The sequence below is a fragment of the Scyliorhinus torazame genome, chromosome 13 (genome assembly GCF_047496885.1).
Source record: "Scyliorhinus torazame isolate Kashiwa2021f chromosome 13, sScyTor2.1, whole genome shotgun sequence".
Classification (NCBI taxonomy): domain Eukaryota; kingdom Metazoa; phylum Chordata; class Chondrichthyes; order Carcharhiniformes; family Scyliorhinidae; genus Scyliorhinus; species Scyliorhinus torazame.
Window position 1 is genome coordinate 225,620,669 of NC_092719.1, and position 20,996 is coordinate 225,641,664.

At 46.1% G+C, this 20,996-nt stretch overlaps 1 protein-coding gene across 4 annotated transcripts in view; it reads left to right on the forward strand.

Annotated features, from left to right (window-relative positions):
• usp19 (ubiquitin specific peptidase 19) overlaps positions 1-20,996 on the forward strand; it is a 178,350-nt gene that overhangs the window by 85,250 nt on the left and 72,104 nt on the right. For 3 of the 4 annotated variants that reach the window (XM_072473111.1, XM_072473109.1, XM_072473112.1), the window contains 7 exons: positions 768-883; positions 7,360-7,574; positions 11,465-11,663; positions 12,726-12,859; positions 13,394-13,552; positions 16,423-16,533; positions 19,797-19,907. In XM_072473111.1, the coding sequence (XP_072329212.1) occupies positions 768-883; positions 7,360-7,574; positions 11,465-11,663; positions 12,726-12,859; positions 13,394-13,552; positions 16,423-16,533; positions 19,797-19,907 (1,045 nt within the window). The remainder of the gene's footprint in view (positions 1-767; positions 884-7,359; positions 7,575-11,464; positions 11,664-12,725; positions 12,860-13,393; positions 13,553-16,422; positions 16,534-19,796; positions 19,908-20,996) is intronic. The other variant, XM_072473110.1, reaches the window with a different exon arrangement.

Genomic DNA, 20,996 nt, shown 5'->3' on the forward strand with positions numbered 1-20,996 from the left:
GCCTCTGAGCTCGTGACCCCAATTGCAATTCTCCACAGTTTGGGAACCCCTGTGCTACCTTCTCATCGAACCCATTGCACTGCTTTACAAAATGGGACAGAAGAGGAAGGCCACTCTGTTTGCACCTACAGGAGAAGCTCTAGTTCCTGGTGACAGCATTTTTCCAGCTGATTCCAGGGTTTTTGCCTCTTGTCCTTAGGGAGTCTGTTCCGTGTTGACCACTTTATGGCCAGAACTTGTTGACGTTCGTCATAAATTGGTTCATTTCCAAATTGCGCCTGTGTCCATCCATTCCCCCCCAAACCACCCTTACTCCAGCATTGCCTTTTGCCACCTCCTTCCGCGCTGTAACACCCAAGTTCATTTCGTCTTTCCTGATGTAGATATAAATACTTCTGATCGCCAGAGGCAAGGAAAACAAAATTACAGAACATTTTATCCATTCACCCCATCACAATATCTGGTCAAATATCTGAAACCTTTCTGTAACTTTCCTGATTATCTTCGCTTTATTTCCCAGCCAGCAGCTTTTTAAATGCCAGCTCTACTGCTTTTGCACAATTGCTGCTGAGAAACATTCCCACTCAAACAGCCTCTTGGCCTCTGTCAGGCTCTGTAATGGCTCCGAGATGGAAAATCAGGTGACGTAACACTGCCCAAAGGCAGCAGTGGCAAATCAGGCCAGGAAGAGAGTGCTGTGGGGTCTCTGAGATCCTCTGACAGTATTTTCTATAATTACTATGATTTGATCTTGTTTTCTCCCCCAGGAATCTAATTAACCCAGAGCAGTGCCAGTACACCTTCACAACGTCACGCATCGATATCAGTTTGAAGAAGAGACGGAATCAGCGCTGGGGAGGACTTGAAGCTCTCGCAGCACAAGGTCTGCAGACTGACATCTAAATCATTTGAAATGATTAAATCGAAGCCAGGTCAGTCAGCACTTGGCAAGAAATGAGATCTTATGATGATGGATACGCGCAGCATCAAAATGCTCTGTTTCTCTGGGTGCTGACTGACCTGCTGTGTCTTTCCAGTGTATTTACTGTTCTTATTCTGCAGTGTGGGCTAAGCTAGCCTGCTGGTTGGCCTCGCTCAGTCATTGCTCTTCATTAATTATCACCTCCGAAGAATATATGGTGTGCAAATGATGCTGCGAGGATTTTGAGTTCCGCTGGCAGTGTGAAATTTTAACCTTTGGAAAACAACCAGTAGTGCTGACCATCAATCTATATTGATCGGAAAAAGCAACTTGGGTTTGGTGACACAGGGAAACTGTACTGGTGGGCACGGGTCTGTCACTGATACACGGGGGTTCAGTACAAGTGGGGATAAGTCTGGCCCTGTATAACACTGGGGTACATTATTGGGTCTGTCACTGTATACACTGGGGTACAGTACTGGTGGGTACGGGTCTGTCACTGTATAACACTGGGGTACAGTACTGGTGGGTACGGGTCTGTCACTGTACAACACTGGGGTACAGTACTGGTGGGGATGGGTCTGTCACTGTATAACACTGGGGTACAGTACTGGTGGGGACGGGTCTGTCACTGTATAACACTGGGGTACAGTACTGGTGGGTACGGGTCTGTCACTGTATAACACTGGGGTACAGTACCGGTGGGGACGGGTCTGTCACTGTATAACACTGGGGTACAGTACTAGTGGGGATAAGTCTGGCCCTGTATAACACTGGGGTACAGTACTGGGTCTGTCACTGTATAACACTGGGGTTCAGTACTGGTGTGACAGGTCTGTCACTGTATAACACTGGGGTAAAGTACTGGTGGGTAAGGGTCTTAAGCAGCAAGAGAGAAGCAATGCTGGAAACACGAGGGAACGAATGAGCTCGTGAGGCCACCACTGCACTGAACCCCAGGACTAGGCCACACGATGGAGCCTGTTCTCCAGTCATCTTGGATCCTGTTTCCACCGGACCAAGGCCGTGCTCCATCAAGCCCGCGTGGTCACTGCTGTGCAACAGCCACCCCACGTTTGAAGAACTCCGGCACAGTCATCTTCCAACCCTCGGAATGAAGTTTAGGACCTGGAATGTCAGGATCCTCATTGACGACCCTAAAAGTGACAGACCGGAACGGTGTTCTGTGATCGCTTTCCAGGAGCCCGAGATATTTGACATCGTCACCCTAGGCAAGACCTGGTGGGCAGGGGAAGGCCATCTCAAGGATCAAAGTGACGTTTACGCTGTCTTCTGTTATGGGCCAGGGGTTAGCGAACCCCAAAGTGTATCATGGAGTTCACCTGACCCACAACTTTTAATAGATTGTGGTACGGGGAGCACACGGCCCACTCTACAGGTGTGGTACAGCAGAAATGGACCAGTGTTTTTTAAAAAAACAAAACAATGTTTATTCTATGAACTCAAGTTAACCTTTCTAAAACAAGCAGTGAATCTCTTAGCAACCAGTAAATCAAATACACCCCCCAAAGAATACAACACTAAGTAATCTGTATGCTGTTCTCTTAACATCCAAAAACTTAACAAACCTTCAAACAGGAGCACATTAGGGTTTACATTCAAGGCTGAAAACATTTATAATTCTTCTGAATTCACCAAATGATTAAGAGATAGTCCTTCACGGCAGAGATCAACAGCAGTGCAGCTCACAGACACTGCCAAGCTTTCTCAAACTGAAGCTAAAAAAGCAGAAGTAGAGCTCAGCTCCGCCCACACTCTGACATCACTCCATTAACATGAGCAGCTCCATTTCTTAAAGATACATTTCTTAAACACCCATTTCTTAAAGGGTACTCTTTCACGACACTTCTGGAAAGGTAAACAAGAAGATGGCCACCTCCATAGGGTTGGCTTCACCATTAAAACCAGACTAGTTGGCCGTCTCTGGACTCTCCTTGCGGGATAATCGAACACTTCACAACGTTCACTCATCCTAGCCCCGAACCAATGCTCTGCAGTCCTCTGTGCGTAGGCCCCAAAACTGGAAGCTACAGACGCGTCCAAAGAGAAATTTTACTCCAGCCATAAATAATCTTGTCTCGTGACCCATCAGGTGGCAAGCTGATCCTCCTTGGCGACTTTAATGCAAGAGTTGGACAGGGAACAGATCTCTGGAGAGGTGTAATCGGCGGAGTAGGGTTAGGGAAATCCCACACCCCACGGCACCCAGCTCCTGCCGATGCCTCGATCATGGCTTTGTTATAACCTTGTTCTTTTAGAGACAAGTACAAGGCCTCATGGAAGCACTTTCGCTCCAAGTACTGGCACCTGCTCGATTATATTCAGTTTTGGTCTCCTTACCTGAGAAAGGACGTACTGGCGCTAGACGGTGTGCAGAGGAGATTCACTAGGTTAATCCCAGAGTTGAGGGGATTGGATTACGAGGAGAGGTTGAGTAGATTGGGACTGTACTCGTTGGAATTTAGAAGGGAATAGATAGGATAGATGCGGGCAGGTTGTTTCCACTGGCGGGTGAAAGCAGAACTAGGGCATAGCCTCAAAATAAGGGGAAGTATATTTAGGACTGAGTTGAGGAGGAACTTCTTCACCCAAAGGGTTGTGAATCTATGGAATTCCTTGCCCAGTGAAGCAGTAGAGGCTCCTTCATTAAATGTTTTTAAGATAAAGATAGATAGTTTTTTGAAGAATAAAGGGATTAAGGGTTATGGTGTTCGGGCCGGAAAGTCCACAAAAGATCAGCCATGACCGCATTGAATGGCGGAGCAGGCTAGAGGGGCCAGATGGCCTACTGCTGCTGCTAGTTCTTATGTTCTTGTATCATCATTAAGTGAGGGACAGCAAGGACGTGTGTACTACCTGCGACATGACAGGAGCCGACGACTGCTGGACGGACCACCGTCTAATTCGCTCTGTAATCAGTGTCGATGTCGCCCCAAAGCAGCGACAGAAACAATGCCGCAGGAATATCAATACTGAGGCACTCAAAGCACCTCACTGCCAACTTGATGGCTCCCAATGTTCCAGAGAGACAGTGTCCACTGCGCCTGGCCTGTCCCTCAGATAATCAACACCTCTGGAGAGACACCTCGTTCCTTGGCCAGGAAACACCAAGACGTGTTCAGTGAGAACGACCAGAAGATCCAGGAGTTGATAAGCTGCAAGCACAAGGATTTTCTGAATCTGAAACAGCAACTCAACACGGGAACAAGAAAGCAGACTGCTGAGGCCCAGCAAAAGACCCATGACCTAACGATCAGATGGTGGGTGGAGAAAGCGCAGTAAATCCAGCAGTTAGCTGACAACCATGATGCATGTGATTACTTTAGTGCAGTCAAAACCACCTATGTCCCAAGCATCCAAGGCCCTACCCCACTGCTGGCCAAGAATGGTGAGGTGCTCATCGTAAACAGAGAGATGCCCGCCGGAAGGAGCACTTTGAAGACCTTGAAAGAAACTCTGTCTTCAGCACAAGTGCCCTTGACTCCAGCATGCTACCCACCACCATCTCGCCTCAACCCAACCTGGCATGAGGTCGAAAAGACCATCTGACAACTGAAGAAGTGCAAGGCACCAGGAGCATGTGCAATCTCTGTCAAAGCATAAAACATGACGGAGAAGCACTGTTGGCGTGAATGCATTACCTCATTTCCCTTATCGGAAGGAGGAGAATGTGCCAGGAGCTCTCTGAGACACTAATTGTGACCATGTTCAAGAAAGGCGGCAAGTTCACCCTCAGTAACTGCAGAGGACTTATCCCGTTGTTGGCAACAGGGAAGGTCATTGCAAGAGTTCTCCTTAATCGGCTTCTCCCTGTAGCTGCAGAGCTCCACCCAGAGTCTCAATGAGGATTCTGTTCACTAAGGGGCACAACGGACATTATCTTTGTGTGGCATCTACAAGAGAATTGCAAGGAGCAGCACTATCCCTTGTACTGGGCTACCTTTGACCTCACAAGAGCCTGTCGACTGCGAGGGATTACGTGTGTCCCCTTCTGTTTCGGCTGCCCCCAAAAGTCTGTTGGCATCCTTCGCCTGCTCCACAATAACGTGCACCCTGATCCTGACCAATACATCCACCACAGGCCCAATTGACATTCGGACTTTGGTCAGACAAGGCTATGTCGTCACAATGACGCTCTTCACGGTCTTCCTTGCTGCAATATTCCATCTCGCCCTCCGCAAACTCCCCACTGGAATGGAGTTAAACTACAGACCACCTGCAGGCCAGATCCAAGGTCATCCCATCTTGTATTGAATTTTACAGTATGCAGGCAATGCCTGTGTCTGTGCACATTCTCCGAAGCTGAGCTCTAAGCCATTGTCAACACCTTCACCAAGGCATACAAGAGTGCAGTAAAAAGCAAATTACTGCGGATGCTGGAATCTGAAACGAGAAAATGCTAGAAAACCTCAGCAGGTCTGGCAGCATCAGTAGGGAGATATAAGAGCTAAACTTTCGAGTCCAGATGACCCTTTGTCAAAGCTCAAGCCAAAGGGCTTTGACGAAGGGTCATCTGGACTCGAAACGTTCGCTCTTCTATCTTCCTACTGATGCTGCCAGACCTGCTGAGATTTTCCAGCATTTTCTCTTTTGATACAAGAGTGTGGGCTTTACACTAAACATCCGTATGATAAAGGTCTAAGAAGGAGGATTAAAGTTGATTGCGTCACACTAGAACAAGTAGATACGTTTGTCTCTTTTGGACAAATTATAACACAATATAGCAAATGTGATGCAGATGTCAAAAGTATTGAAATATCCGCAAGTAATTTTGTGAAGCTGAAGGATGTGTTAACAACAAAACTCAAACTTGTAACGAGGGGAAAAAAATCATGAACCGCTCCATTCTATCCACTTTCCTGTCAGCTTCAGACACCTGGACAATGAGTAAAGCTCTGGAAGAAAGTGCAGGCTAAGGCATTTGCTAAAAATCCCATATAGAAAGCAGAAGGCACATGAAAAAGGTTCTTGAACAAGGATTTGGAAAAAGTGACATCCAGAAAAGAAAATGTCAGTATTTTGACCATTTGATCAAAGCTGAAAAGTTACAGAGATCTCTCCGAGAGGACAAAGTGGAGGAGAGCGGAAAGTGGGGTGACCGAGGCATAGTTAGATGACAGCTGTCACAGAGCGGTTGCAGATGAGCTCCGTGGGATGAGTGAGGATGGTGTGAGGCAGAGGAGCTCGGGATACGATGACAGATCTCCTGATAGAGTCACTGCAAGCAGCAGCAACGCAGCCTGATCAGCATATTCCAGAATATTGCACAGCACCACGTGGTCAAGCAAATTAAAAAGACTCCTTGCTGTAATCGGATCACACAGCAGGACAGCCACCAGCCTTCCAGCTTGAGGATCTGGGATTGAACCAGTTGAGACTGACCACAAGGACAACAGATAAAATGAGATTGAAGAATCACAAGACTGAACTCCCCCTCATTTCCCCAGTGACTTTATTACCCGAAACATAAAGGATCTGGATCGGCTCAGGCTGGGAGGGCCTGTTCCTGTGCTGTAATTTTCTTTGTTCATTGTTCTTTGACACAGCATGATCTCTGTAGAAAACCTGAATATCATTGCACTTCCTGTGATGGCCATTTTGAAATGTTTGTAATGTTCTTTCACCGATTTTACAAATGAAGTGTATTTTTGTAACATAGAAAAACAATATAAATACAAATTGTTAAATAAGGCAGCCACAGGATGGTTGGGAAATCGAAAATACCAAATGGGGTTCTGTACAGAGTCTGTTTCTGACTTTGAGGCTAAAGCGTGGTAATTATGCCTGTGGAGGTAGCTACACTCTGTATCTAACCCCGTGCTGCACCTGTCCTGGGAGTGTTTGATGGGGACAGTGTAGAGGGAGCTTTACTCTGTATCTAACCCCGTGCTGCACCTGTCCTGGGAGTGTTTGATGGGGACAGTGTAGAGGGAGCTTTACTCTGTATCTAACCCCGTGCTGTACCTGTCCTGGGAGTGTTTGATGGGGACAGTGTAGAGGGAGTTTTACTCTGTATCTAACCCCGTGCTGTACCTGTCCTGGGAGTGTTTGATGGGGACAGTGCAGAGGGAGCTTTACTCTGTATCTAACCCCGTGCTGTACCTGTCCTGGGAGTGTTTGATGGGACAGTGTAGAGGGAGGTTTACTCTGTATCTAACCCCGTGCTGTATCTGTCCTGGGAGTGTTTGATGGGGACAGTGTAGAGGGAGCTTTACTCTGTATCTAACCCCGTGCTGTACCTGTCCTGGGAGTGTTTGATCGGAACAGTGTAGAGGGAGTTTTACTCTGTATTTAATCTAGGGTGAGAAAGGTAGGAATTCAACCCTTTGTAGCGGTTGTTGCCTTAAACAATGCTTGCGTTTGTGTGTGTTTTCACTGGACCTTCTAAACACAAGCTTTGTGCGTCCCTGTTTAAGGTGCAGTGGGGGGTGCCAAAGTAGCTGTGCCTGCAGGCCCACCTTCATTGGATAAATCACAGCCTGGGAGCAGCCAGCACACACTTTCTCCCAAGGAGGAGCCACGCTCGAATGAGAAAGAGAAACTGCGCACAGAGGAGACCAACCTCGAGCCAGTGGCAATCAGGTCAACACCTGAGAACGTCCAGATTAAGCAGGACACACTTGTAACATCGGTAAGTAAGCCCATAAGATATAGGAGCAGAATTATGCCATTCGGCCCATTGAGTCAGCTCCGCCATTCAATCCTGGCTGATGTGTTCCTCATCCCCATCCTCCTGCCTTCTCCCCATAACCCCTGATCCCCTTATTAATCAAGAACACCAGATTTGTGTTTGAGGTGTTGTTACTGACAGGGCTACAGATCAGGAGCTGGAAGGTGGAATTAGACAGAATAGTTCTTCCTCAGAACATAAGAATTTGGGGCAGGAGTCAGCAGTTTAGCCGCTCGAGCCTGCTCCACTGTTCAATACAATCATGACTGTTCTCACCATGGCCTCAACACCGTCCTGCCCGTTCTCCAGAACACACCAACCCATTACTAATTAAAATCTGTCTAACTCCTCCTTACATGTACTCACTGTCCCAGCATCCCCCGCACTCTGGGGTAGCAAATTCCACAGATTCATGACCATTTGGGAGAAGTAGTTTCTCCTCAACTTTGTTTTAAACTTGCTACCTCTTATCCTGTGATTATGACCTCTTGATCTAGAATGCCGCACAAGAGGAAGCATCCGCTCCACGTCTACTTTATCCACACCTTTTATCTTGTATACCTCAATTTGATCTCCCCTCATTCTTCTAACATCGCGAGTATAGGCCTGAACTGTTCAATCTCTCTTTATACGACAAGCTCCTCATCTCTGGAATCAATCTGGTGAACCTCCTCTGAACTGCCTCCAATGCCACTACATCTTTCCTCAAATAAGGGGACCAAAACTGCACAATACTCCAGGTGAGGTCTCACCAATGCCTTGTACAGTTGCAACAACACTTCCTTACATTTATGCTCTATTCCTTTAGCTATAAATGCCAATATTCAATTCACTTTCTTTATTACCTGCTGTACCTGCATGCTCGTTTTCTGTGACTCGTGCACGAGGACCCCCAGATTCCTCTGCATCAGAGCTCCCCGAAGTCTCTCCCCATTTAGATAAGTTTTCTTTCAATTTTTCTGACCAAAATGCATGACCTCACACTTATCCACGTTAAACTCCATCTGCCACATTTTGCCTCACTCTCCTAACCTATCTATATCCATTTATAAGGTTCTTATTTCCCCATTGCAACTAACTGTCTCACCTATTAAGTGTCATTTGCAAATTTGGCACTAGAACCTTCTATTCCTGTATCCGAGTCATTAATATAGGTTATAAATAGTTGGGGCCTAAGAACCAAACCCTATGGCACCCCACTAGTTACATCTTGCATCCAGAAAAGCACCCATTTATCCCGACTCCGTCTTCTGTCCGTCAGCCTGGACAGTCATCTATCCAAGCTAATAAATATCCCTAACCCCATGTGATCTAACCTTGTGAATTAACCTTCTGTGAGGCACCTTCTCAAATACCTTTTGAAGCCCAGATATACGATATCTACAGCAGCATCCCCATTATCCACTAGGCTTGTTCCATCTGCAAAGAACTCTAGCAAATTAGTCGAACATGATTTGCCCTTCATAAAGCCATGCTGACTCTGATGGATAGCGTTTTGACTTTCCAAATGTCCTGATATTATTTCCTTAACAATGGATTTAATAATTTCCCAACAAAAGATGTTAAACTAATCAGTCTGTAATCTCCCACATTCTGTCTCCCTCTCTTTTGGATAAGGGTGTAAGCATTTTTCCAATCCACTGGATCCTTTCCCATGTCCAGGGAAGTTTGGAATATTGTAACCAATGGATCCACTATCTTTGGTGCCACTAATACCCTAGGACGTAGGCCATCACGCTCTGGGGACTTGTCGGTCCTCAATCCCAATAGTTTGTTGAGTACCATTTCCCTATTGATTCTGATCTACGTTCCACTCTGGTGCTGGAACTCCCTCTCTAACAGCACTGTGGGTGTACCTACACCACATGGACTCTAGCGGTTCAAGAAGGCAACTCACCATCTTTTCAAGGGCACCTAGGGATGGACAATTAATGCTGGCATAGCCAGTGACACCCACATCCCAAGAATGAATTTATAAATAGTGCTGTGGGATTGGATTCATATATACGCTCCCACTGGCTAAAGGTAGCAGGTTTCCGTCGTTGAAAATGACATTTGTGAACTAGTTGTATGTTTCCACTCCAGGCAGTTACATCCTGAGGTAGAGCTGATGACCCAGGCACACTGGGAGGCTGTTGAGAGAAACATAGTTAATGTTTCAGGCCAATGATCTTCAGTCAGAATTAGGATTTAACAGTTTATAAGCAAGTACAGAACAAGAGATAAGCAGAGAGAATTTAACAAAGGGGAAGGTCTGTAATAGGGTGGAGGGCAGGGCTGATTACACCACAACCTGAAATAACAAAAGTCATAAATATAAGATGTTCACAAAATCTGCACAGACTGTCAAAAATATGGAACTCGCTGCCTCGTGGAGTAATTGAGGCAAAAGACCTAGATGCATTTTACATGAAAGCTAGATCAACACATCAGAGAGAAAGAAGTATGAGGATATGTTGATAGCGTTAGGGAGTGAGGAGGTTAATGTGGAGCATAAACACCCAGAATGTTGATAGCGTTAGGGAGTGAGGAGGTTAATGTGGAGCATAAACACCCAGAATGTTGATAGCGTTAGGGAGTGAGGAGGTTAATGTGGAGCATAAACACCCAGAATGTTGATAGCGTTAGGGAGTGAGGAGGTTAATGTGGAGCATAAACACCCAGAATGTTGATAGCGTTAGGGAGTGAGGAGGTTAATGTGGAGCATAAACACCCAGAATGTTGATAGCGTTAGGGAGTGAGGAGGTTAATGTGGAGCATAAACACCCAGAATGTTGATAGCGTTAGGGAGTGAGGAGGTTAATGTGGAGCATAAACACCCAGAATGTTGATAGCGTTAGGGAGTGAGGAGGTTAATGTGGAGCATAAACACCCAGAATGTTGATAGCGTTAGGGAGTGAGGAGGTTAATGTGGAGCATAAACACCCAGAATGTTGATAGCGTTAGGGAGTGAGGAGGTTAATGTGGAGCATAAACACCCAGAATGTTGATAGCGTTAGGGAGTGAGGAGGTTAATGTGGAGCATAAACACCCAGAATGTTGATAGCATTAGGGAGTGAGGAGGTTAATGTGGAGCATAAACACCCAGAATGTTGATAGCGTTAGGGAGTGAGGAGGTTAATGTGGAGCATAAACACCCAGAATGTTGATAGCGTTAGGGAGTGAGGAGGTTAATGTGGAGCATAAACACCCAGAATGTTGATAGCGTTAGGGAGTGAGGAGGTTAATGTGGAGCATAAACACCCAGAATGTTGATAGCGTTAGGGAGTGAGGAGGTTAATGTGGAGCATAAACACCCAGAATGTTGATAGCGTTAGGGAGTGAGGAGGTTAATGTGGAGCATAAACACCCAGAATGTTGATAGCGTTAGGGAGTGAGGAGGTTAATGTGGAGCATAAACACCCAGAATGTTGATAGCGTTAGGGAGTGAGGAGGTTAATGTGGAGCATAAACACCCAGAATGTTGATAGCGTTAGGGAGTGAGGAGGTTAATGTGGAGCATAAACACCCAGAATGTTGATAGCGTTAGGGAGTGAGGAGGTTAATGTGGAGCATAAACACCCAGAATGTTGATAGCGTTAGGGAGTGAGGAGGTTAATGTGGAGCATAAACACCCAGAATGTTGATAGCGTTAGGGAGTGAGGAGGTTAATGTGGAGCATAAACACCCAGAATGTTGATAGCGTTAGGGAGTGAGGAGGTTAATGTGGAGCATAAACACCCAGAATGTTGATAGCGTTAGGGAGTGAGATAAACACCCAGAATGGAGCATTGGGCTGAATGGCATTTTTCTGTAATCTCTGATTGTATGATGGAGTGCAGTGAACTTTCACCTTGTGTTTTGTGCTGAAGCCTAAGCCGACCTGTATGGTGACCCCGATGACTCACAACGTGATGAACCCTGAGAACACGGAAGAGGAGGAGGAGGAGGAGGAGAAGAAGGTCTGTCTGCCGGGGTTCACTGGGTTGGTCAACCTGGGAAACACTTGCTTCATGAACAGTGTTATCCAGTCACTGTCCAACACAAGGGAACTCCGCGACTATTTCCATGGTGAGTGCAGGGAGATTACATTCTGCTTCTGAGAAACCGTGCCAGTCACAGTTAGGTGTAGAGTGACTAGTGTGCGCTCGCCTGTGTCGGGACACAGTGGGTTAAAGGCCCAAAACAGACTTAAACCCCGTAATCCAGGCTGATACTGCCAGTGTCAGTGCTGAGGGAGGAATGCTCTTTCAGGTGAGATGAGAAGCCTGCTTGCTTCCTCAGGAAGATGTGAAAGATCCCAGAGTCCTATTTCACTGAAGAGCAGGGGAGTTCTTCCCAGTAACTTTGGCCAATATCTATTCCTTAACCAGCGCCAATAAACCAGATTACCTCATCATTTAGCATGTTGCTGTATTTGTGACCGTGCTGTGACAGCACATTTGCCGCCACATTCCTACATTGCAACAGTGACTTTGTTTTCACACGTGCTTTATTCACGGCTTTGGGGTTTCCCACTGTTGTCAAAGGTGCTAAATAAAAGCAAGTTCTTTCAACACCCTAATAAACCGATTAGCTAGTTAATTAGCTGAATGCCATTTATGGGTTGATAATGCTGCAAAATAGCTGCTGTATTTAGGGGTGGCACAGTGGTTAGCACTGCTGCCTCACAGCACCGGAGACCCGGATTCAATTCAAGCCTAGGGTGGCTGTTTGGAGTTTTCACGTTCTCCCTGTGTGCGCGTGGATTTCCTCCGGGTGCTCTGGTTTCCTCCCACAGCCCAAAGATGTGCAGGTTAGGTGGATTGGCCATGATAAATTGCCACTTAGTGTCCAAAGATGTGCAGGGTAGGTGGGGTTGGGATTTTCTTTTGTTGGGGGGGGGGGGGGGGGGGTGGTGGTGGACCGTGCTCTTCCAGCGTGTCAGTGCAGACTTGATGGGCCGAATGGCCACCTCCTGCACTTGAGGAATTCCATGGTCTACGTAACTCACTGCGCCTCAGAGTAATTCATTGGATTCACTGCCTTGATTCATTTATCTGACATTGTAATATGAGTTTCTGCTGAAGAGTAATTAACCCCCTCACTGCGAGTTAAAGCCCTGAATATCTCTCTCTTTCTACATTTGACCAGATCGATCTTTTGAGTCTGAATTAAATTACAACAATCCTCTGGGGACTGGTGGCCGCCTGGCCATTGGTTTTGCCGTTCTGCTGCGGGCTCTGTGGAAGGGGACGCACCACGCTTACCAGCCATCAAAGTTAAAGGTGAGGTAGCCAAAATCCCCTGCTGGGTTTCTGAATAAATTGGCAAACTGACCACCGATGGAACCTTTTGGCCATGTTCAGAACAGGAGGTGACCATTCAGCTCTTTCACTGGGTGTTTCCTATGTGGAGGGAAACGTATGGGGGGGAAGCAATTTAAAGATACGTTAATTTATTGAAATGAGGTTCCTGGCCATCCTGTCTGGGACTGGGCTTCTCGCAGTGAACGCGGGTGCAAAATCCTGGCAAACATATCCGTTCGAAGATCTGTCATTGGAAATGGGCACCTTTGGGTGCTTTGCCCGATTAGAAGGTGGGGCCCTTGGGTGCTGTACCCTGCCAGAGAAGAGTGCCCTCGGGCACTGTCCCCACTTCCAGAGGAGAAGGAAATTACTGGAGGATAAAAGGAACCTAACTTTGTTGGCTATTATTTTCAAACGAGATTCTGAATCGGTTTCATGTGTGACTTAAATGCATTGTTTTATTTATGGCTGCAGTGATGTGCTTTGCTACATGACGTGTATCTTTTCTATTAGGCTATTGTGGCCAGTAAAGCGAGCCAGTTCACTGGGTATGCACAGCACGATGCCCAGGAATTTATGGCGTTTCTGTTGGACGGCCTCCATGAGGACCTCAATAGAATACAGAATAAACCGTACACTGAGACAGTGGATTCTGATGGGCGGCCAGATGAGGTATGTCACACTGCAGGGTAACCCTGGGACCTGTAACTCCAGCTATTGCTTATTGGTGTCCCAGTAGTAAGTAGTTGGGTCTGGCTTTTGCTTATGCACCACTTTGCAGTGCAATGCACCTTTCCTTTTTGAATGTGATGTTTTATCTTTAGTTAACCATTGTTCAAGTCCTAGATAACTTGGGCATTCAAGTTGTACAGATTGTATTAATGGTACAGAGCGTACAGTGCAAATTCACCAAAGTATCTCTGGCTATTTGGCGAGGTCTGAAAACTGTTTCAGTTAAAGTCGACACGACTAAAGGGAGAAATGGCTGTAACTCCCTTCTTGTACCAATGACATTTAATCTGTGTCTTTTGCTTGATGACCCACCTACCACTGGAAACAATTTCTCCCTACTTACTCGGAAACAACCCTCCACTTAATACATCACCGTTAAATTTCCTAAGCTTCTCTGCTCCAAATAGAACAATCTCAATTTCTCCAGTCCCTCCGCACTGATTGAAATCCCTTATCCCTGTAACCATTCTATTTAATCTTCCCTGCACCCTCTCAAAAACCTTAACATCCTTCCTAAAGTGTGGAGTCCAGAATTGGTTACAATACTATAGCTGAGGCAGAACTGGTGATTTATTAAAGTTTCGCATAAATTCCCTGATTTTTGCTCTGACTATAAAGCTAAGGATCCCATATGTTTTTGTTAACCTACGTTATCATCTTGTTCAGCCACCACTTGTTGAGTTAACTGTATGGCCTACTGCCAATAACACTGTCAATCTACTGATGCTGAAAACGCAGGCAGATGCTCCATTTATTCCTATATGTAGCTTGTACATTTTCTACCACTATTTTCCTCTACATTCCGATATAGTTGTAATGCACACAAATAGCTATAGATGGCAATGCTGGGCTTGTTCTCAGTGCCAGGCAGGTTCTTGTTGCAATCCTAATATCCAACGCTATGAAGTATTAGATCAGTGAAAAATACTCCGACTGGGAGCTGAGAGACTAACTGGAGAATCCCAGCGAGCGGGACCAGGCTGAGAAAAGAATTATAGAATGTTGCAGTGCAGAAAAAAGCCTTTCAGCTCAATCTGCCTGTGCTGGATCTTTGAAAGAGCCAAGCCAATTGCCCCATCCTACCAGCTCCACCTCATAATTGGGGCATATGCATAAAATTTTGCTTTCAAGTTGTAACTCCTCTCCCACCTAGCCTTTAAAAAGCATCACCTCAGAAAGGCGCCAGTGCCACATGGCTGGCAGAGTTGTTTGATTTGTGTTTGAGAATCTGTGCTCAGTCCCACCTTGTTAACATACAGCTGGGGATTGTCCAATGCCCTGCAGGCAAGCAGATTTTCTCGTAACCGTTCAATTTACATTATTCTTCTACTCCTTCCACATTGCTGGAGGAATAACCCGCAGAGCAATGTTACGACCAGGTGAAAGGGTTGCACTGGTTCTCCTCTATTTAACCTCCTTGGTTTGTCAGGGCGAAGGTTAATGTTTCTTTTTCACAAGGGTACATTCTTCGAATCCAAACTTATTTAACCGTTTAAGCTATAAGCATCAAGGAGACGTTCAAACAAGATTTTCTCGCGTCTAGGAGCAAATTTGTCAACCACTAAACCCAATGCCATGCCACAGATGCAGTATCAGAAATAAGGCAAGTTAAAGTCCAATTTTTAAAAAAGGTTAAAAGAACAGATTGTCCTTGAGGCATGGATTTTAGATGTTGTGGCAAATTTGGATTAGCTTTGTGGATGTGGTCAGATCACAGAATCGCAGAAAAATATAGCACTGAAACGGCCCATCGAGTGCACCGCTGCATGAAAGGCATCTGATCTGCCAATCCTGATCCCATTTACCTGCACTTGGCCAATAGCCTCTTGGAATTATTACGAGATCTTGGTTTGCTGGTAGATTTCTAGTAATCATAGAATTCCTGGAGGCAGAAGGAGGCCATTCGACCCATCAAGTTAGCACCGATCCTTCGAATGAGCACTCTACCCACGTCCACACCCCTGTCCATCCCACCCTATCCCCGTAACCCCATCGCCTAACCTGCACATCCTGGACACTTAAGGGGCAATTTATCATGGCTAATCCACCTAACCCGCACATATTTGAACTGTGGGAGGGAACCGAAGCATCCGGAGGAAACCCACGCACACACTGAGAACGTTCAAACTCCACACAGACAGTAAAGTTGGCTTCAGAACTGGATAAAGCGCCTGTTACAAAAGAGACCGAGGAAGCGAGTCCAGCTTGTTTCCTCTGCTGAAAGCTTTCTTGCAATCTCTGCAACAGTAGCAGGTTGGTTTGAAATACTTCACCCATTGTGTATTTCCAAGGGGTTAAGATGGGTCCCCCTGTGGATGGGTCCCCCTGTGGAAGCCATTGTTTCAATAGAATTTTAATGTCTCTTAGTTCGGTGGATCTCTGAATTATAGGAATTGTCTGTCTCTTCACACTCCCCTGATGGTGATTTGTTTATTTTTCACCTTCATCTTGGAATGTGAATGTTCATTTTGAAGTAGGTTATTCTGTCCTCTTATTTCAAATAGCAAAATTTCCAGTCAGTTGAAAAATCGTAATTTGAAAGATAAAAGGGTATATAGTCATGTGACACCAGGTAAAATAGACTGATTTGACACTTTTTACTGATTTGGCTGTCTGTTCTGGTCTAAATCATGGAAATTTATTTCACAATAAACAGCAAAATTACTGGGAATGCACAACATGCCTGGCAGAGTTTCGGGTGATTACCTTTGATAACTGGGAAAAGCTCAATGTAAGAGCTTTTAAGTTCTGCAGTTTGTGTTGCAAAAACTCCTGTTGCTTAACTATAAACTTAACGTTGTGTTGGATAGGTCGTGGCAGAGGAGGCCTGGGAGCGTCACAAGATGCGAAATGATTCCTTTATCGTGGATCTATTCCAGGGCCAGTACAAGTCCAAATTGGTGTGCCCCATGTGTTACAAGGTGAGACACAAGCCGGTTAAACAGTATTCTGGGGGTGCTGGGTGGCACAAACCCTCAAATGACTATACCCTGATGGTGAAGGCCAGTGCTGTCTTGCAGATGAGACATAAAAGTGAGGCCCTGTCTGTCATGTCAGATGGATGTAAAAGATCAAAGGAATTGATGGAGTGAAACTATGGTGACGGGAGTGCAGAGCGAAGGGGCAGGACCTGAAAATTCTGTGTTGAGACCAGGGGAATTCTCCTACAGTGTCCGGAGCCAATATTTATTACTTAACCAATCAACAGGGAAAGGACCGGGGGGGGGGCGGATGAAATGGGATGAAAACAAATGGGTCGAGGTGGGGTACAGCTGATCATCTGAAGTTGTTGAATTCGATGTTGAGAGGCTGTAGCGTGCCTAACCGGGAGATGAGATGTTGTTCCTCCAGTTTGCGTTGAGCTTCACTGGAACATTGCAGCAGGCCAAGGACAGATATGTGGACATGGGAACAGGGTCTTGTATTAAAATGGTAAGCAACGGGAAGATCAGGGTCCTGAATGCGCACAGACCGCAGTAATTTCCTTACCACTGATGTTGGACTCGGTGGTCTGTAATTACCTGGTTTTTTTCAGAATAATGGTACTACATTAGCTGTCCTCCAGTCCCCTGGCACCGCTCCTGTGCCCAGAGAGGATTTGAAAATTAGCATCAGACCTCTGCAATCTCCTCCCTTGCTGCACACCCTGGGAATTGTCCTATGATGAGTGGCTGAGTAAATTGGGCTTGTATTCTCTGGTGCTTAGAAGAATAAGAGGTGATCTCAGTAAAATGGACAAGATTGGGCCTGACGGTGAACCCTGAGAGATTGTTTCCATTGGTCGGATAATCTCAAACATGGGTCCGGAGTCTCAGGATAAAGGACTGATCACTTCGGACTCAGATGAGGAGAAATTGCTTCACTCAAAGTGTTGTGAATCTTTGTAATTCTCCAGTCCAAATGGTTATGTATCATATCATAGAATCCCTACAGTGTAGAAGGAGACCATTCTGCCCATCGAATCTGCATCAACCCTTTTGAATGACCACACTACCTAGACCCAATCCCCCGTCCTATTCCTGCAACACAACCCTAAGAGGCAATTTATCATGGCCAATCCGTCTAACCTGCACGTTTATGGACTGTGGGAGGAAACCCACGCAGACACGGAGAACGTGCAGACTCCACACGGAGTTACCCGCGGTCGGAATTGAACCCAGGTCCCTGGCGTTGTGAGGCAGCAGTGCTAACAACGGTGCCGCCCCGTGCTTCAACGTTGAATATATTTAAGGCTGGGATTGACAGATTGTCCATGTCTCGAATTAAGGAATATGAGGAGCGGATGGGAAAATGGAGTTGAAGCCCAAGATCAGCCTCGATGGGCCGAATGGTCTACTCTTCCTGTTTCTTGTCACTGTAAATAGATATCTGGTTAATAACCCATTTTTGGGGGGACCTTCCCAAGTGTAAATTGGCTGCCATATTTCCTATGTTATAACAGTGACAACACGAGGGTAGGTAAGGTAAGGTAAAGTCGCCATAGTCCCAGATGACCATCGGCCGAGGGGGAAAGCTGACTGGTGGTGGTTTAACCGGAGGATCACCGCATCTCAGGCGAGGGGCAAGGTTGAGAAGGTGGGGTATTCATGAATAACCTCATCCAGTATGGGAATTGAACACGCGCTGCTGGACTTTCTACATCACAAAACAGCTGTCTAGCCAACTGAGCTAAACCAGCCCCATTGTGGAGTACCTCATTAACTGGAACATCCTGAACTTGTGAAGGGTGTTACAGAAATGCAAATCTTTCTTTCAGAATTGAATGTGGTGCCAGGTTGAGATGGGCAGGACGATGCACAAAGCTGCAGAAGCTTGTTCCGTTGATAACTTTAAATTTAGGATTTGCAAACCCCTGTATCTCAGAAACTTGGAATGGGCACTCTTCTGTGACTCTGCAATTCAGCACTGAAGTTATTGAGAGATTGGAATTGCAGACTTGTACCGAACTATGAAATGCTGCTGTAAGTTTCAGCAAGTGGGGAATGGTGAATTTATCAGTTTGTAAAGTATTTGAATAAAATGTTCTGTCAGAGTAGAAAGTCCAGGAAAACGAGGCGGGAGGAACGTGCCAGGATTTATGATCCTGGTAGAAACTGCATCTTTTCCCGATGAACTGGGAATGTAGAGACTTGTTATTCCACATATAACCGAGGGTGGCAACATTCCTCAGAGATAACTGCTTTAAAACTCGGTAAAGATTTAAACAGCAACAAATATTTATACAGAGCCTTTAATGTCATAAAAACCACTTCAGGGACATCATAAAACAAAGTGCAGCACCCACCCCCGCAGAGATATTCGGCCAGGTGACCAAAGGCTTGGTTGAAGAGGTAGTTTTAAGGATTGATAGAGGGGTTTAGAGAACTTGGGGCCCGGACATCTGCCAGTGGTGAGTTTGATTAAAATGAGGGATACTCAACGTCAGAAATGGAGCAACTCCGATCTGAGATTTTGCGGCGCTGGAGGAGATTTGAGATGTGGAGGGATGAGGTCGTGGACAGATTTGAAAACAAGAATGAGAATTTTAAAATCAAGACTATGGCTGTGATCCACCGGCCGTATCGCGCTGTCCTTTCAACGCGGTGCAGTCGGTGGATGCCAGGCGAGCCCTCTTGCGGGATTCATCCAAGTCCCCCGAGGCATCGGAATCTGAGACATGCCCACAAGGGGTGTGCCCGGTGGCACTGCCAAGCTGTCAGGGGCACTGCCCAGGTGCCAGGATGGTAGTGCATGGGTGCCAGGGTGGCACTATCAAGGGCCAGGAGATGAGGGGGCCATGCCCATGAAGGGAGGGTGGATTGAAGAGTGGCTGTGTGCAAGGCAGGTAAGTCGGGGCGTCTGGGAGGTTGGGTGGGTGATGAGTGGGGGTCCTGGAAGGGACGGGCTGCTGTAAGGGAGCTTGGGGGGCCTGAAGAGGGGGGACTCTGAGACCCTATAGTGGGGTGCCCTCACTGTAGTAAGGCCCTCCTCAACATGAGGCCTCAAACTCAGTGAATTTATGTAGTTTCAGCACAGAAAGGCCTGTTGCCTGTTCCTATTGTACATTCTTTCCCCTCATGTTTTTTCTGTCATTCTCTCTGCTCGCTCTGTTGCCCTGTATCTCACCCCCTTTTTCTGGTGTACTCTTGACTCTTTTGGAACCCTTCATATTGTTACTATCTCAGTTGATTGTTCTGTTTTCCAGGTGTCGATCACGTTCGATCCTTTCCTCTACCTTTCCGTCCCCCTCCCACAGAAACAGAAGTTGCTGACTCTTTACTTTTTTGCCAAGGAGCCTCATAAGAAACCGGTGAAGGTAAGGATTGCTTTTCTATTAGATACTGTGTAAGGTGCTTGTCAAACCCTAGCAGGGGTATGTGCCATTCACCCACTCTCTTTGAAAACGGAGCTATGAAAATAATCCGGTATGATTAAGGGGAAGTAGATTTAGGACTGAGTTTAGGAGGAACTTCTTCACCCAAAGGGTTGTGAATCTATGGAATTCCTTGCCCAGTGAAACAGTAGAGGCTCCTTCATTAAATGTTTTTAAGATAAAGATAGATAGTTTTTTGAAGAATAAAGGGATTAAGGGTTATGGTGTTCGGGCCGGAAAGTGGAGCTGAGTCCACAAAAGATCAGCCATGATCTCATTGAATGGCGGAGCAGGCTCGAGGGGCCAGATGGCCGACTCCTGCTCCTCGTTCTTATGTTTTTATGTTCTTATGATAGAAATTTAAGTGATGAGAAAAAACAAAATGTAGGCTGTATTTTCTTTGGGAAAGAGGCAATTTTTAATATTAAGTTTTCAGGATTAGACCATGACAATGATTACTAACCACACGCCCTCGACCTCCATCACCTCCACATCATCATCATGTAACGCTGTTCATCTACATAGATTGTCTCGGAGCACTTTACCGATACAACTCATTCCAATTGTAGTCATTTGTAATGTGAAAAACATGGCAGCCAATAAACGCACAGCAAGCTCCCAAATAACTGAAATGAAACACCAGTTTATGTGTTCCCTAATGTTAGAGGGAGCAGTTCTGGTCAGCAAGCTTCAGCGATAACTATCAGATCTTGATAATGTGGGTTTTTTTGTGAACCTACTGTGTTCCATTTTGAGACTTTTTCTCAATTGTCTCAAGCTGCGGTCCCCATAATGGCGACCATGAAACCGTTGTTTACGGAAAAAACATTCTCTAATGTCCTTTAGGGAAGGAAATCTGCCATCCTTACCTGCTCTGGCCTACATGTGACTCCAGACCCACAGCAATGTGGTTGACTCTTATCCCTTGGTCCTAGACGTAACTTCATTCATGCATCAGAATGGGGGATGTTTTCACTGATGCACAATGTTCAGTATCATTCGCGGCGATTCAGATACTGAAGCAGTCCATAT